The sequence below is a fragment of the Oryza sativa genome, chromosome 11 (assembly GCF_034140825.1).
Source record: "Oryza sativa Japonica Group chromosome 11, ASM3414082v1".
Lineage (NCBI taxonomy): Eukaryota > Viridiplantae > Streptophyta > Magnoliopsida > Poales > Poaceae > Oryza > Oryza sativa.
In genome coordinates, this window is record NC_089045.1 from 19,414,304 (window position 1) to 19,430,361 (window position 16,058).

Sequence of the window (16,058 nt, forward strand, 5' to 3'; positions counted from 1 at the left end):
ATTTCTTCAAAAAAGAGGGGAGGTCATGCCAAAATTTCTATTGAATTTATTTTGGTGATTACATACAAATCGGAGGTGCCTAAAAGGTTTGCAACTTCATCCTCCAATGTTTTTTTTTGTCATACTACATTTGCACCTATGTTTTGCACACTTTTTTTGTCTCCAAAATTTAGTTGTAAGTTGATGAGAGAGAAAATGTGTGTGGGGAAGAAAGAATATATAGAAATTTAGTTCATTTGCTAAACAAGGTTTTATAAAATAGTTGAGAAGGAAAACTCTAGTGAAAGTTAATCTTAAATAATAGAAAACAAACTAAAATGAAAATTAAAAGAAGTAAAACACATTAAAATTAGTTTAAAACTTTACAAATAGTTTTTAAGAATTATTTGGTGTAATATTTTATGATTTTTGTATGAATAAAGATATCTTATAATTATTGTATGACTGTCATTATTGTAAGAATAATTATTTGTGTACGGTTTTTCTGACTCATGTAGATGGATCGGCAATGTATGTACGCTGACCGGCGGTCCAAAGAGTTTATTGACGGCGTGTACTATTTTTTGACAGTGGCCGAAGCTAACAGGCAAAGGGGTTTTATTTGTTGTCCATGCAATAAGTGTAAGAATCAGAAGGAGTATTCTGCATCCAGGACTATTCATTTCCACTTGTTTGAGTCGGGGTTCATGCCAAGCTATAATTGTTGGACATCCCACGGAGAGCAAGGTGTTGAAATGGAAGAAGATGAAGTGGAAGACGACAATATTCCGGACTTTGCTCAGTATGTTGGATTTGAAGGAAATCAAACGGGCGAGGAGGAAATAGCTGCTGATGGTAACGACGTTGCGGATGATCTTGGTCAGATGTTGCAGGATGCCAGGGAGGACTGCGAAAGTGAAAAGGAGGCCCATAAATTGGACAAGATGTTGGAGGACCACAGAACTTCGTTGTACCCAGGTTGCGAGCAGGGGCACAAAAAGTTGGATACCACTCTGGAGTTGTTGCAATGGAAGGCAAAAAATGGGGTTAGTGACAAGGCATTTGGCGATTTATTGAAACTCGTCAAGAACATTCTTCCGGGGGGAAACAAATTGCCCGAGACAACGTACGAGGCTAAGAAGATAGTCTGCCCGTTAGGACTGGAAGTTCATAAGATTCACGCATGTCCGAACGATTGTATCCTATATCGCGGTGAGGAGTATGAGAACCTAGAAGCATGCCCTGTTTGCAAAGCACTACGATACAAGATTAGACGGGATGATCCAGGAGAAGTTGACGGGCAGCTAACAAAGAAGAGAATTCCTGCTAAGGTGATGTGGTATTTCCCTATAATACCACGGCTAAGGCGTTTGTTCAGGAACAAGGGGAATGCTAGAATGTTGCGATGGCACGCTGAAGAGCGTCAACAGGACGGGATGCTGAGACACCCCGCCGATGGTTCGCAGTGGCGAAACATCGACAGAAAATTTAAAGAATTTGGAAAGGACGCACGAAACATACGGTTTGGTTTGAGTACGGATGGCATGAATCCTTTTGGAGAGATGAGCAGCGGCCATAGCACTTGGCCCGTTACGATGTGTATCTACAACCTCCCCCCCTGGCTATGCATGAAGAGGAAGTACATAATGATGCCGATTATTATTCAAAGCCCCAAGCAACCTGGTAACGACATCGACGTGTACCTAAGACCACTGGTCGAAGATCTTAAACAGTTGTGGAAGAAGGAAGGTGTCCCTGTGTGGGACGAGGACAAACAGGAGGAGTTTAACCTACGAGCGCTGCTGTTCGTAACCATCAACGATTGGCCTGCACTTAGCAACCTATCCGGACAGTCCAACAAGGGGTACAAGGCTTGCACTCACTGTATGGATGAAACAGAAAGTACGTATCTTAAGCACTGTAGGAAGGTTGTATACATGGGTCATCGTCGATTCCTTGCAGCAAACCACCCGGTACGGAAGAAAGGCAAGCACTTCGAACATAAGGCCGACCACCGTACGAAGCCTAAACATCGCAGCGGGAAAACAGTGTTTGCTATGGTTAAAGATCTTAAAGTAGTGTTCGGAAAGGGGCCTGGAAGCCAGCATATAGAGAGCGAAGATGGTCACGCGGCGATGTGGAAAAAGAACTCTATATTTTGGGAGTTACCATATTGGGAATTCTTGGACGTACGCCACGCAATCGACGTGATGCACCTCACTAAGAACCTTTGCGTAAACCTTCTTGGCTTCCTAGGTGTATACGGAAAGTCGAAAGATACACTGGAAGCACGTAATGATCTGAAGCATATGGAACAACGCGGCGACCTTCACCCGGAACCAAAGGAGAAAGGAAGCCATTACTTGAGTCCAGCCAGCTACACTCTTAGCAAGGCAGAGAAGGAAAGTATGTTTGAATGCTTGGAGAGCATAAAGGTACCGTCTGGATACTCCACGAATATCAAGCGAATAATAAGCACGAAGGAGAAGAAGTTCACAAATCTAAAGTCTCATGACTGTCACGTGTTGATGACACAACTGCTACCAGTTGTAATAAGGGGTATCCTTCCAGACAATGTCCGGGCAACAATAACAAAGCTATGTGCATTCATGAACGCAATTTCGCAGAAGGTCATCGATCCGGATAGATTAGAAGCCCTTCAGAATGAAGTGGTGCAATGTCTCGTCAGTTTTGAGTTGATATTTCCACCTTCATTTTTCAATATAATGACGCATCTGCTTTGTCACCTTGTGAAAGAGATCCGTATTCTCGGGCCTATGTACCTACACAACATGTTTCCTTTCGAGAGGTACATAGGCGTTCTGAAGAAGTATGTTCGTAACCGTGCTCGTCCAGAGGCAAGCATCGCCAAGGGTTATGGAACAGAGGGGGTCATCGAATTTTGCGTAGAATTTATCGAAGACCTTCGCCCAATCGGGGTACCTGAATCACGCCATGAAGGGAGACTACGGGGAAAGGGAACTCTCGGAAGGAAAACAATAATGACGGTAGACAACAATTTATTCCGTAAAGCCCATTTCACTGTTCTGCAACACTCTTCATTGGTAGCTCCTTACATCGAGGAGTACTTGGCTCTAGTTCGCGCCAGGAACATCGGTAAGTCCGATGCATGGATTACACGGCATCACATTGATACTTTCCCCGCGTGGCTACGACAACATCTCATGGGTAACGAGTCGATCAACCAACAACTTGCCTTCCTGGCGAGGGGACCGTCTGGGTCGATCACGACATTCCAGGGATATGAGATCAATGGGTACACATTCTACACGAGAGCCTAAGACATGAAGAGCACGAACCAAAACAGCGCTGTTCGTGTCGATGCCATGGGACACGATGGAACAACTGCCACGTATTACGGTGCCATCGAGGACATATGGGAACTTGACTATGGTCCTCTCAAGGTTCCTCTGTTCCGGTGCCAATGGGTTAGGTTGACTGGTGGAGGCGTAATGATTGATGACAGTGGGATGACAACTGTTGACCTTAACAAGGTTGGATACTCGGACGAACCTTTTGTCCTTGCCAATGATGTAACGCAAGTCTTTTTCGTGAAGGACATGTCTAGCAAAGGAAAGAAGGGCAGAGGGCCTGATGAGCCTAAGCGTCAAGTGGTTCTCCCAGGCAAAAGAAAAATCGTCGGAGTTGAGGACAAGACTGACGAGGATTACGATCAGTTGGATGGGCAACCCCCTTTCACGGTGACGATTGACCCTAGCATCCTCCTATCAAATGAAGACACCCCTTACTCACGCAGCGATCACAAGGAGGGAACAATAGTGAGGAGAAAGTACGTGCGGTCAACCGTCACCGCCGATGTAATGCCGTAATTATTGTGTACACGATGTAAACTATTTTGGATGTATTGATTATCCATATAAATCAATTGATGTATGGCATATGTTAATTACGCACGATTATTAGAGGTTTCAACAAGTTTAAATCATGTATATGCTAGTTATATGTGATACTTACAATTTTTAAAAGTTTTAAATCACACAGGTGGCAATTTCATATGTATGTTAATTAGAGTTTTTAACATTTAATTTACTAGGATTCATATGCTAATTATAATTGACTAGAGGATTTTTAAAAGTTTTAAATCACGCAAGTAGCAATTTCATATGTTAATTAGAGTTTTTAACATTTAATTTACTATCATTCATATGCTAATTATAATTGACTGGAGAATTTTTAAAACTATTAAATTTAATATATTTTTAAAACTATCATTCATATATTAGAGTTTTTCACAATTTAATTTACTATCTTTCATATGCTACTTATATATGACTATTCGAATTTTTAAAAGGTTTAAATCATGCATGTGGCATTTACATATGTTAATTAGAGTTTTTAGCATTTAATTTAATATAATTCCTACGCTAAGTATATATGATGATTATAATTTTTATTAATTTTAAATCATGCAGTATGTACATACATATCTTAATTAGAGTTTTTACCAATATAATAATATCATTCATATATATGCTAAGTATATATATATATATATTGGAATTTTTATTAATTATAAGTCATATATTTGCTTATTACGATTTATCCACTTAATTTATTACAGACAAAAATAATTTTTCGAAGTAATTGTCATTAATCTTTGTACTTTAAATAATGTTAATGCATTAACCTCTATTTTATAAACACATATGTAAGCAAAAATCATATGCAGTGCTATAATCTTTAGTCCCGGTTCTTAACCCTAACCGGGTTTAAAAAGAATTTCGAAATAGCGGGAAAAGATATTTACTCCCGGTTGTTGAGAACAACCGGGACTAAAGATATCTTTAGTCCCGGTTGTTCTCAACAACCGGGAGTAAAGATCTTTTCTTTACTCCCGGTTGTTCTCAACAATCGGGACTAAAGATATCTTTAGTCCCGGTTGTTCTGAACAACCGGGAGTAAAAAAACGGGGGTATATATATTCCCGGTGCGCCCTCGTCTTCTTCACCAACACTTAGACGTTTTCGGCCGATCGATCTCTCTCGGCCTCTCTCCTTCGCCGCCACTGCCTAGGGCAAATCCCCGCGCCGACGCCGCCGTATCTCGCCGTCGTCTCGAGCTCGTCGTCCTCGCCGCCGCCTCCGCCTCCTCCACTGCCGCCGCATCTCTGGGGTGAGAGCCGCCGCCGCCAGATCTCCCTTCATCTCGATCTCTCCGATAATCTCGATCTCTCTCCGTCGCGCCGCCCGCCACGAGACGCCGCGCCACGACGACGACGCGCCACGCCGACGCCGCGCCAAGCCGCCGCCGGCACGCCACGCCGCCGTCTTCGCCGTCGCGCGCGCAATGCCGCCGCCGGCACGCCACGCCGCCGCCTTCGCTGCGCCGCCGTCTTCGCCGCCGCGCGCGCAATGCCGCCGCATGCCAACGCCACGCCGCCGCCTTCGCCGCCGCGCAACGCCGCCGCCGCATGCCAACGCCACGCCGCCGCCGCCATCGCCACGCCGCCGCCGCCGCCGCCACGCCGCCGCGCCAACCGCCGCCCCGATGCCGCCACGCCGCCGCGCCAACTGCCGGCCCGATGCCGCCACACCGCCGTTAACGAACGAGAACGAAAATGATCGAACGAACGAGAGCGAGAACGAACACGTCAACGTACGTTGCCGCGAGAACGTGAACGAGAACGAGAACGATCGAACGAACGAGAGCGAGAACGAGAACGATCGAACGAAGACAAGCGAGAACGAGGGAATGAACGTGAATGAGAACAAGCGAACGAACGTGAGCGAGAACGAGCGAACGAACGAGGACGAACGTTAACGTGAAATGCAATATATATATATATATATATATATATATATATACATATATATATATATATATATATACATATATATATATATATATACATATATATATATATATATGTTACTTCGCATTTATCCTAATACATCTTTTTGTATCTTGCAGAAAAGACGTGTTGTCGGAGTCGTCCGTCAAGCCTGAGTGGAAGAGCTAGCCCTAGAAGGAATTGGAGCAGGCAAGTGACGTAATAATATAAATGATTGTTATATTTGTAATGCAATTAATTAAGATTATTAGACCTGTAATTAGACTTATCATATAAGATTGTGTAGTGTTCTAATATTATTTGAGTTTTAATATAAGATTATTTTATTGCAAATTAGACTTAGTATGACATTATTGACTACGGAAGTGGTGCGACAAGTAGCAATTGACTATTGTAGTCTTAATTAGACTTAGCATATACGCACGAAACACTTAGCATACATGACTATTTTAGTCTTAGCATGTAATATTATTTGAGTTTTAATATAAGATTACTTTATTTGTAATTAGACTTAGTATGTAATTATTGACTACGGAATTGGTGCGACAAGTAGCAATTGACTATTGTAGTGTTAATTAGACTTAGCATATACGCACGAAACACTTAGCATATACATGACTATTTTAGTCTTAGCATGTAATATTATTTGAGTTTTAATATTAGATTATTTTATTTGTAATTAGACTTAGTATATAATTATTTACTAGCTAGGGTTGTATAATATACGTCACCTAGACTTAGCTTATATCACGATTTGTAATTAGACTTAGCACGTAAGGTTGTGTAGGGTTCTAATGTACGACATTTACACTTAGCATACATGACTTAGATTGTTAAAACATAAATGTCTCGTGACTTAGCAGATGTTTCTTGTATCAACAGATGGCTGACCGCGATGAGGAACAGATATTGTACGATACAATCGCGGAGGGAAGCAGCCAGTACTAGAATGAAGAAGAGGGGAACGAGGATCCAAACCAGTACTTGAACGAGGAAGGGAACGTGGAGAGGGATGCGGAGGGGAACCAGCAGGGGCACGTGGAAAGGGATGTGGAGGGGAACCAGGAGGAGGAGGCTAGTGGTAGTCAACCCTCCGTTGGACAGAAGAGGGCACGTGGGCAACGAGGTGCAGCGAAGAAGCTTGAGGGTCGGCACATCATAACGGAAGTGGAAGAAGATGGACGTCCTAGTGCCCCGGCCGAAGCCGCCAAGAACTATGTACGTCACAGCGGTTGGGTTGTGCGGGATAACGTGCCTGTCAGTACGGTGTACTGGCGAAGAACAAGGGCACGCGGAGATCATGAGAGCTTTGTCCCAGATTCGGAGAAAGAGATGCTGTGGACCACAATGCTCGAGACATTCACCCTTCCTGCGGGTACAGAGGACAAAGTGAAAAGGTGGACTCTGAAGAAAATGGCAGAACAGTTTCAGAGCTTCAAGGGAGATCTGTACCAGAAGTATATACTGAAGGGGCAGACACCGAACTTCGATACATTCCCAAAGCTAAGGGATCACTGGGACGAGTTCGTTGCATATAAGACAGGTGAACAAGGGCAGGCGATGATGGAAAGAAACAAAGAAAATGCCGCCAAGAAGAAGTACCATCACCACTTGGGGTCAGGAGGCTATAGCGTCGCGATGCCGAAGTGGGAGCAGATGGAGGCTAGCTTGATTGAGAGGGGTATCGAACCGGCAACAGCCAATTGGCCGGAACAATCGAAGTTCTGGTACTATGCTCATGGTGGAACGCTCAACCCAGCTGATGGCTCACTGGTCTTCGGCGATCAGATACGAGAGGCTGCGCGACGACTAACAGATGCAGTGGAAGCCTCCTCTCAGGGCACGTTCCGACCAGACATAGATAGGGACGAGCTGACACTCGCCCTGCAGACTCCAGAGCATCCAGGACGAACACGAGGGAAAAGGGTGATTCCTTGGAAGATTGGTTTCAAGGAGGACATCCACACGTACAGGAGTCGGATGAGGAGCAAGAGAAATACCGAGGCGAAGATTGCAGACCTAGAGTTCCGGGTATCGAGCTACGAACTCAACATGCAAGAGGAGGTGGCAAGGAAGGTTGATGAACGCATGGCCGCACATCGGTCCCATGATCCCAGCCGACCATTCCTCCTGCAATGGTGAGCCCGTCAGGAAACCGTAGCAGCTGCGCCTCAACGGGGCAGGTAGGATCACAGAGCATGGACGCCATGCAAACACAGGACGAATCGACCTGTCCCGTTGATGACATCACTCAGCGGACACCATGTGAGCTGCATATTCCTTTGAAGAACTTATCAATAAAGGTAAGATTTAGCCATTCCGCTAGTTGCTGCTTATATATGTTGATTACTAATAAATAATCTCTCACAACATAAAGGTGGCATCGGGCATGGCCATCCCAACGGACCCTTCAGGTACTTACCACTGCAGGCCGATTCCAGCAGGATACTCGAAGGTCGAAGTTGAGTTGGTCGAAGGCGCGTACGAGGACCTCGAGCTGGATTACCCTGGAGGAGACGGTGAGACGCATCTACGAGACACATGCCATGCCATTATTCTATGGCGCAGGCGGTACATCATCCTCCCTGGGCGACAAGCGGCGTCTCGTGCACCATCTCCTCCGGCTCCGCCATCTCCTCCTCAGGATCCTGCACCGTCTCCTCCTCATGCTCCGCCAGCACCGTCTCCACCTCAGGCTCCAGCATCGACTCCTCCTCAGGATCCTGCACCGACTCCTCCTCGTGCTCCTACACCTACTCCCCCGCAAGCTCCTCTTCCGGCACCTTCAAAGTCAAGGGCCCCCCAGCTCCACCGCCTGCCCACACAAGGGCAACGAAGAAGGCGAAAGTTGACGCCGCCAAGAACAAGGACCCGGGGTACGATTGCACACAAGAGGAGCTTGACGCTTACGTTGCATCAGAAGTCAAGAGACAATTCAAGCCTCGAAGTCCAGAAAAGAAGATTCCTATAGACCCCAGTGTCAGGAACTTCTTCAGGGGTATGTCTGCATCTGTCAAGGAGGCCATCAAGCTATCGGACTATGAGCGAACGCTGAAGAAAGCATCTTCTGGAAAGTCCAAACCAGTCCCTCAGCTTGGAGAGCAACCAAACCAGGAGATCGAGCCGTTGGTGACCGGTAAAGAAATGACGATAGAACAATTTATTACTGACACCGGTCTAACTACGGATCAATTGCTAGGAGTTGCACCAATCGAAAAGGCGGAAGTGAAATACATGTACGAACTCGGTAAACCGCTTGTCAAGCCTGAGCTGCTGCAGTCCCTACCCACACAAATGTACAAGTTCCATCAGCTGTACATGGAGATGAGCGCCACCGGTAGAGAGATGATCGGAGCGAGGATCAGGGACACGGACTTCTTGCAAGGAGATGACATTCTCTGGATCAATTTCAGGGGAATCTACGAACTATACCAGCTGGACGCCCTCGACGTCTCTATTATGAGTTGCTGGATTTTGTAAGTATATCGTTCAGTTAGATTTCTTACTATACGTCTCCTTTAATTAATTAGGTCCTTGTATATAAGTAGACTATAGAAAATAATATACTCCCTTTTATCGTTGTAGAATGGAGATTCAAAGGGCCCGACGGCGGAGGGTTTTCGATACTGGATTTATCGACCCTCGGAAAGTAAACGTCGCAATGCTCGACCAATATCCACAAGAAACAGAGGACAATCTCGTCCATCTCCTGAAGGCGCAGCATTACAAGACGTTCATACTGTTGCCATACAACACAGAGTTAGTTTAATTTTACTGTCTTCCTACATACCAAATTTCATTCCTGTACGAACTTGCTAAGTGTTTCATATGTAATGCATCCCACGCACATTGCAGATTCCACTGGGTGCTTTTACTCTTCGACCTGGAGGCCTGCACCGTCAACGTATATGACTCAATGGATAAAAAAGAGTCTACGTTTGACAAGGTTTTCAAACTTATAGACAGGTACCGTCATAAGTTCCTTTGTTAATTAAGAAAATCTTGTTATGTTAATTGCTACTACGAATCATAGCTTTAAACTCCATGTAGGGCTTGGTATCGGTTCCGTCATTTGGTCCGCGGCAAATGGAGAGAAAGACTTAGGCGGAAGTTCAAATTTCCTGTGAGTACACATGCTCTACATTTATATTTCTCCGATTCAAATACATACAAGTGTATATTAATTAGATCTCTCGTTGTTTGTCATTTATTTGTAGTGCGCAAAGCAAAAGCAGGGAACTAACTTGTGCGGCTATTACGTGTGCGAGTATTGCCACTGCCTTGCAGACCAAATCATCACCACAAGAGAGCTCGATGTACGTACAAATAAATTCAAAATTTCATTACGTAGCGATTTCTTGTTTAATTACTAATCAATTTCATACATTCATATAGTTTATTCGCATGAGGGATAACCTGACCACACACAAGGAATTTATCGCGGCGGTTCAAAAACAACTCATGGGATTCATCAACGAAGAAATCCTTGATCCCAAGGGTGAATTCTACTAAGACGGAAACACAATTCACCGGTCCTTAGCTTCTGAGCTAGCAGCGACTAATACTACGTCGAAATCGTAGCTAGCTAGGACATATAATGGATTGTAATTAATACATGACTACATATGTTTCTATATGCATGTGTACACATTTTCTATAATGTAAATATATTTTGGTCATATATATATCTATATACATATGCATTTGCATAACATATATATATATGTATAAATACATATATATTATGCATGTATATACATATAATATAATATAATATATATATATACATATATATATGTATGCATATATATATGTATTGAAACATATATATGCATGGTTTATATATATATATATATATATATATATATATATATATATATATATATATATATATATATATATATATATATATATATATATATATATATATATATATATATATATAAACCATGCAGCAACAGGGCCATGAAAAAAAAAAAAAGGTCAGCTCGATCTTTAGTCCCGGTTGGTAACACCAACCGGGACTAAAGATGGCTCAGATCGATCTTTACTCCCGGTTATTTCACCCAGGACTAAAGATAGCGATCTTTAGTCCCGGATTGGTACTCCCAGTTTGGAAACCGGGACTAAAGGGGGGTTACGAACCGGGACTACAAAGGGTTTCTCCACCAGTGATGGCATGTCATGGAAAATCTACCATGGGAGATGAGGTTGATACATGATTGGTACTTGAAGGCATCTAAAAAGGGACTCGACATGATTACTATGAAGGTCCCGGATAACGCTTCCATTAGTGGACCTAATGGGATGCTCGTTATCTATTTTAACGACCTTCACACATTTCTCAAGCTCGGTAAAATGGACATCAATCTAGTTGCCGCGTTTTGCCTATAAGTGATTTACATTTTATGACATAAATGAATTCATTTGCAAACTCACTTCTGATAAATTACCCGCTGCATTACTTAGGATGCAATTCCTTGATGGGCGCAAGGGCTAGCAGACCGGTAGGATACGTAAACCCAACAAGGGTTTGCTGGACGGAACACATGGTTGAACTTCGTAAAGATTGTCTGGAGTTGAAAGATAAAACAGAGGGAAAAAAAGCTTTCATCAAACAATTGCACAAGAAAAAGAGGATCAATGTAGCAATGTACTTGGGGAAAGTGATGCACATGCACCAAGACTAAAATGTCCACTTTGCCGTACATATTTCTTCCATACTACTATTTTTTTACTACAATATCACCTATAATTAACATATCTTCTTTGCAGCGACCACTATATATTATTTCTGGTATATCCATGGGACTACTTGGTCGTAGTGCGTGATCTGGCACACTACACCTAGAAGACATTCACGGAATTTCTAGTTTTGTTGAATTTGTAAGTATTGTTATACACCGTTTAATAACTATTGGCTCTTGTGCTCACAATTGACTCGAATAAATATTTTGTTTACATAGAGCACATAGGTATTACGTAGACCATAACGGACTAGTCAAGAATGCCAACAGAACTAAGCTTCTCGTGAAGACACAATGGCTGGTAATGACAAGTTCGTGAAGATACAACGTTTGTGAGATGCGCAACTAACGACAACCCCGATTAGTAGTACATGTACAATTCGATAATTTGATATTGCTACCGGTTAATATAGGACGACATATTCCCAAATGGCTAGGCAATTCTATATAATGCCTAGTGGGAAGAACTATTATCCCGTGACTCGACCGTACGGTATAATAGATCTCCCCATGTGGTCGTGTTAAGTCAACCGCACAGGATAATGGTTCTTCTCGTGTGGTTGGGCCGCCTGCACGTGAAAATATGATTTTTGCAGACCTTCTCGGGTGTGAGGGCCGGCCTTTTGCGCGGCAATATGCCTTTCGGCTCGCACGCAAAAACTCTTTCTGTAGTTGTGACTGCCACTGCCACCCCCAGAACCCTTGGAGCTTGGGGCCATTGTGGGGACGGAGGTGGCAGAGGAGGAGGCCGGTTGCTTGCTCAAAAGTGGTCTATTCAATGCAATATTCATAATATAGATAGATATGAAATATTATATAGCACTCCCACTATTTTTTTAATACATGACGCTGTTGGCTTTTAGCACGACAGTTGACCATCCTTCTTATTACAAAATTTTAACTAAATATCATTTATTTTGTTGTGACATGTTTTATCATTAAATAAAGGGTGAATAGCCAATACGGTCCTTGAAGTTTCGCCTCGGACTCAATTTAATCCTCTGTGTTTCAAATCATCCAAACAAGTCCTCCAAATTTATTATTTAGGTTAATATAGTCCTTAGACCCAAAAAAAATGCCACATAAGCATGTCGAGTCATCCTCGCATGTAGCGGTATGAATAAAATGACCATTCTACCCTTATATACCATATAGAAAAGAAAGAAAAGACACAAAAAAAAAAGGGCAGCCTAGGCCCAACATTGTTGCGGAGGGTGGCCGACAAAGGAATTTACACGGTCAGTGCTTGGCTGCAGCAATCGTAAGTGACAATTCTAAAATGATCATACATGTGCGAAATATTTATCTTCTTTTTTTCCTTCTTTTTTATATGGTATATAAGAGTAGAATGGTCATTTCATTTATACTGCTACATGCGAGGATGACTTGGCATACTCACGTGGCACTTTTTGTGGGTCTAAGGACTATATTAACCCAAATGATTAATTTGGATGGTGAAATATTAATCCAAAAGTCAACAGTGTTATCCATAAAAACAGAGGTAGGACCACCTCATTGATAGTAGAATATTGTTTCTTACAGTAGTATGACTTATAAATCAATAACAATTGAGATCGTTTCTACTGGTGACAATACTAGTAGCAGAGTACTTCTAATAGAGACCACCGTAATAATTACCCTTAAACAAGTACTATCACACAGGTTGGACCATCCGTTGTTCCTGGAGATTCTCGGCCCCGGAATAATATCCTACGAAACTGGGGCACATATAGTTTATATCACAGACTAAAAACCAAGACATGCCAGGCAATGGTCGGTTGGAATATAGCTAGTGCGCTAGTTCATCACTATAAGCCGCAATGCTTCTTTCTGAATTTATTTACTGCTAAAAGGCCTAAAACATTTCTTACTTTTTTATTACGTGTCCATATCTCATTGAGTTTATTATTGTTTAAGACTTGTAAAGTATGCGTGTTGCCTGTTCGGATCGCGTGTTAGAGCACATGGCAGGCGCTCAAAATTAGGCAGCTAATCATCCATTGTCCACTAGCCACTTGTGATGTTTTTGAAATAATTAATCAATAATAATAATGTGCCTAGCCCTGTACATACATGTCCAGATGTTTTGGCTGTCATCTCTTCTGCTAACTCTCCCTTTTGACTTTACTTACTTGCTGAGTTCCTCATCAGTTCCCTTCCTCTCTTTCCAAGCTTGCTTCCATCGTCGACATCTCCTCCTTGATCCGAGTAGCTCGTGATGGCCGGACTACTTGCCTCTCTGGCCATAAGGAAAGCACTGGAGAAGCTCTCCTCCTACCTGGCAGCGAGCCTTTCGGCATCGTCGTCCTCGCCGACGTCTGGGAGGGCAAGGCAGGAGAAGGACCACGAGGACCTGAGGATGCTGGAGCGGACCATGCGCAGGATCCACGCTACTCTGCATGACGCGGAGCAGCACTGGAACATCAGGGAGGAGTCCACCAAGCTGCGGCTCAAGGAGCTCAAGGATCTCGCCTACTACGCGGAGGATGTGGTGGATGCGTATGAGATGAATCGCCAGAAGGTGGAGGCTCTCAAGGCATTTGCAGGCGCCGCCAGCCACAAGCGCAAGTACCAGCAGGTAAACTTCTGCTAGCTTCTGCCATTAATCCGATTCCGGAGTGGAAAGATAACTAATTAATCGACATATATATTTTCTTGGAATAGGAAAGCGAGGGCTTGTTCTGTGATTCTCATACGGTTGCCATTACAGACGAGTTGGCTATCAAAACAAGGAAACTTATTGAGCGATTTGACGAGATCAAGTATTATTCAGACAACTTTACTTTGTCGGAGAATGATGGAGAGATACGGCTTACTCCTGATATTAGTGGTTTGCAGACAAGCTCTGTTGTCTTTGAGAATAGCATTGTGGGAAGAGTGAAAGATAAGAACAACATTGTAGAAAAGTTGTTGTCCAAAAGAGGTGACAATCTAGCTAGTCCGGTTTCTGTCATGGCAATTGTTGGTATGGAAGGATTAGGCAAGACAACGCTGGCCCAGCTAGTGTATAACCACCCAGAAGTGTGCAAGTATTTTGATGTGCACGCATGGGTTTGCGTATCTGAGCAGTTTGATATCAACAACATAACACAGAGCATCATTGTCGCGGTTACAAAGGAGAAGTGTGATCTATCAGAACTTCCTAATCTCCATGAGAGACTGGTAGAAGAAATTAAGCAAAAGAAAGTTTTGCTTGTGTTGGATGATGTGTGGAATGAAAGAAGAGATTGTTGGGATCTGCTGTGCATGCCTATGAACACCACGAAGCTTTGTATGATTGTAGTGACCACCCGCAGCGAGAAAGTCGCAAAGCTTGTGCAGACAATGTCAAACTTCTATAACCTAGAATGCTTGAGTTTTGATGAGAGCTGGTTGTTGTTCAGGCAAGTTGCTCTCACTGTTAACCAAGAAAATGCTCCACCAAACCTGGTAGAGATTGGAAAGGCTATAGTTAGAAAGTGCAAGGGCTTTGCCTTTAGCGATCAAGAGGATAGGCAGCATGCTGCGCTATGAAACGGATGAGCAGAGCTGGTTGGAGGTCCTAGAAAATGTGCTCTGGGACATGGACCAACCATGGAACGAGGTTTCGCCATCCTTGGAGTTGAGCTACAGGCATATGCCTGTATACCTGAAATGATGTTTTGTTGTCCTTGCACATTATCCGAAGGATTGCATACTTAATGAACTTGAGGTGCTTCAGTTGTTGAAATTAGTTGATCCCTTCAAAAAATGGCAGACATGATAATGAGGAAAAAAATGGCAGACATGATAATGAGGATGAGCTTGAAAGTATTTATCTCGATGAATTGGTGGAGCAGTCATTCCTTCAAGAAATTTATTTTTGATGTTCTTGATGACGACGAGTTGAAATTTCCTTTTTCTCAAATTAACTGAAAATAGAGATGAATCATTGTGACACTCAGTAGCTTCCTACGCTTGGTGATCTTCCGTCCCTCGTGTCCCTCTATTTCTATGGCGAGTGGCTTGTGCACGACACTGGCCGGTCCAGGAGTTTTGGAGCCTTGTTCCTGCAGGTGTTGGGATTAGCTTCATTGAGACATTTTGATACTCTGACGCCCAAGTTGTTCCGAGTGATTCGGAGTTAGTGGTGGTGAAATTTCCACACTACAATACTATTTACATCTGCAATGACGCTGCCAACACTAGTCTTATCCTCTGAGGTTTCTTCCATATATCTGTGCTCTTCGTGTCCTTGAGAACTATATTACTGATAGGATGCCACTGTGTATCACTGTAATGTATTCCTGCATGGCCTAAAACTGCATATACTACAGATTGGTAGGCACCGAAACATAGAGGTCCACTGTTTGAATCCCCTCTCATCGCTAGAGTGCTTGACAATCTTATCCGATGGCACCAGATGCATCCCTATTGAGCAAAGACCCCTGCCTTCATTCAGGAATTACATCCGTTTAAGCGTTCTGGGATTGAAGTACCTGCTTCCCCCTTGACATGAAGATCTACACCACTCCACTGCC

The 16,058-nt window shown here is 43.3% G+C and overlaps 1 protein-coding gene across 1 annotated transcript; it reads left to right on the forward strand.

Moving 5' to 3' along the window:
* Nucleotides 1-13,657: 13,657 nt before the first annotated feature.
* LOC107278700 (putative disease resistance protein RGA3) lies at nucleotides 13,658-15,507 on the forward strand. Its single transcript, XM_015760526.3, has 2 exons — nucleotides 13,658-14,137; nucleotides 14,224-15,507. Exons 1-2 carry the CDS (start codon nucleotides 13,778-13,780, stop codon nucleotides 15,070-15,072), a joined length of 1,209 nt encoding a protein of 402 aa, XP_015616012.1. The 5' UTR covers nucleotides 13,658-13,777; the 3' UTR covers nucleotides 15,073-15,507.
* The last annotated feature ends 551 nt before the right edge of the window (nucleotides 15,508-16,058 follow it).

Excerpts from the sequence above, each read along its gene's own strand:
- LOC107278700 (XM_015760526.3), top strand. The coding sequence starts at position 13,778 with ATGGCCGGACTACTTGCCTCTCTGGCCATAAGGAAAGCACTGGAGAAG. Across the intron at positions 14,138-14,223 it reads ACAAGCGCAAGTACCAGCAG|GAAAGCGAGGGCTTGTTCTG; the intron begins GTAAACTTCTGC and ends TTCTTGGAATAG.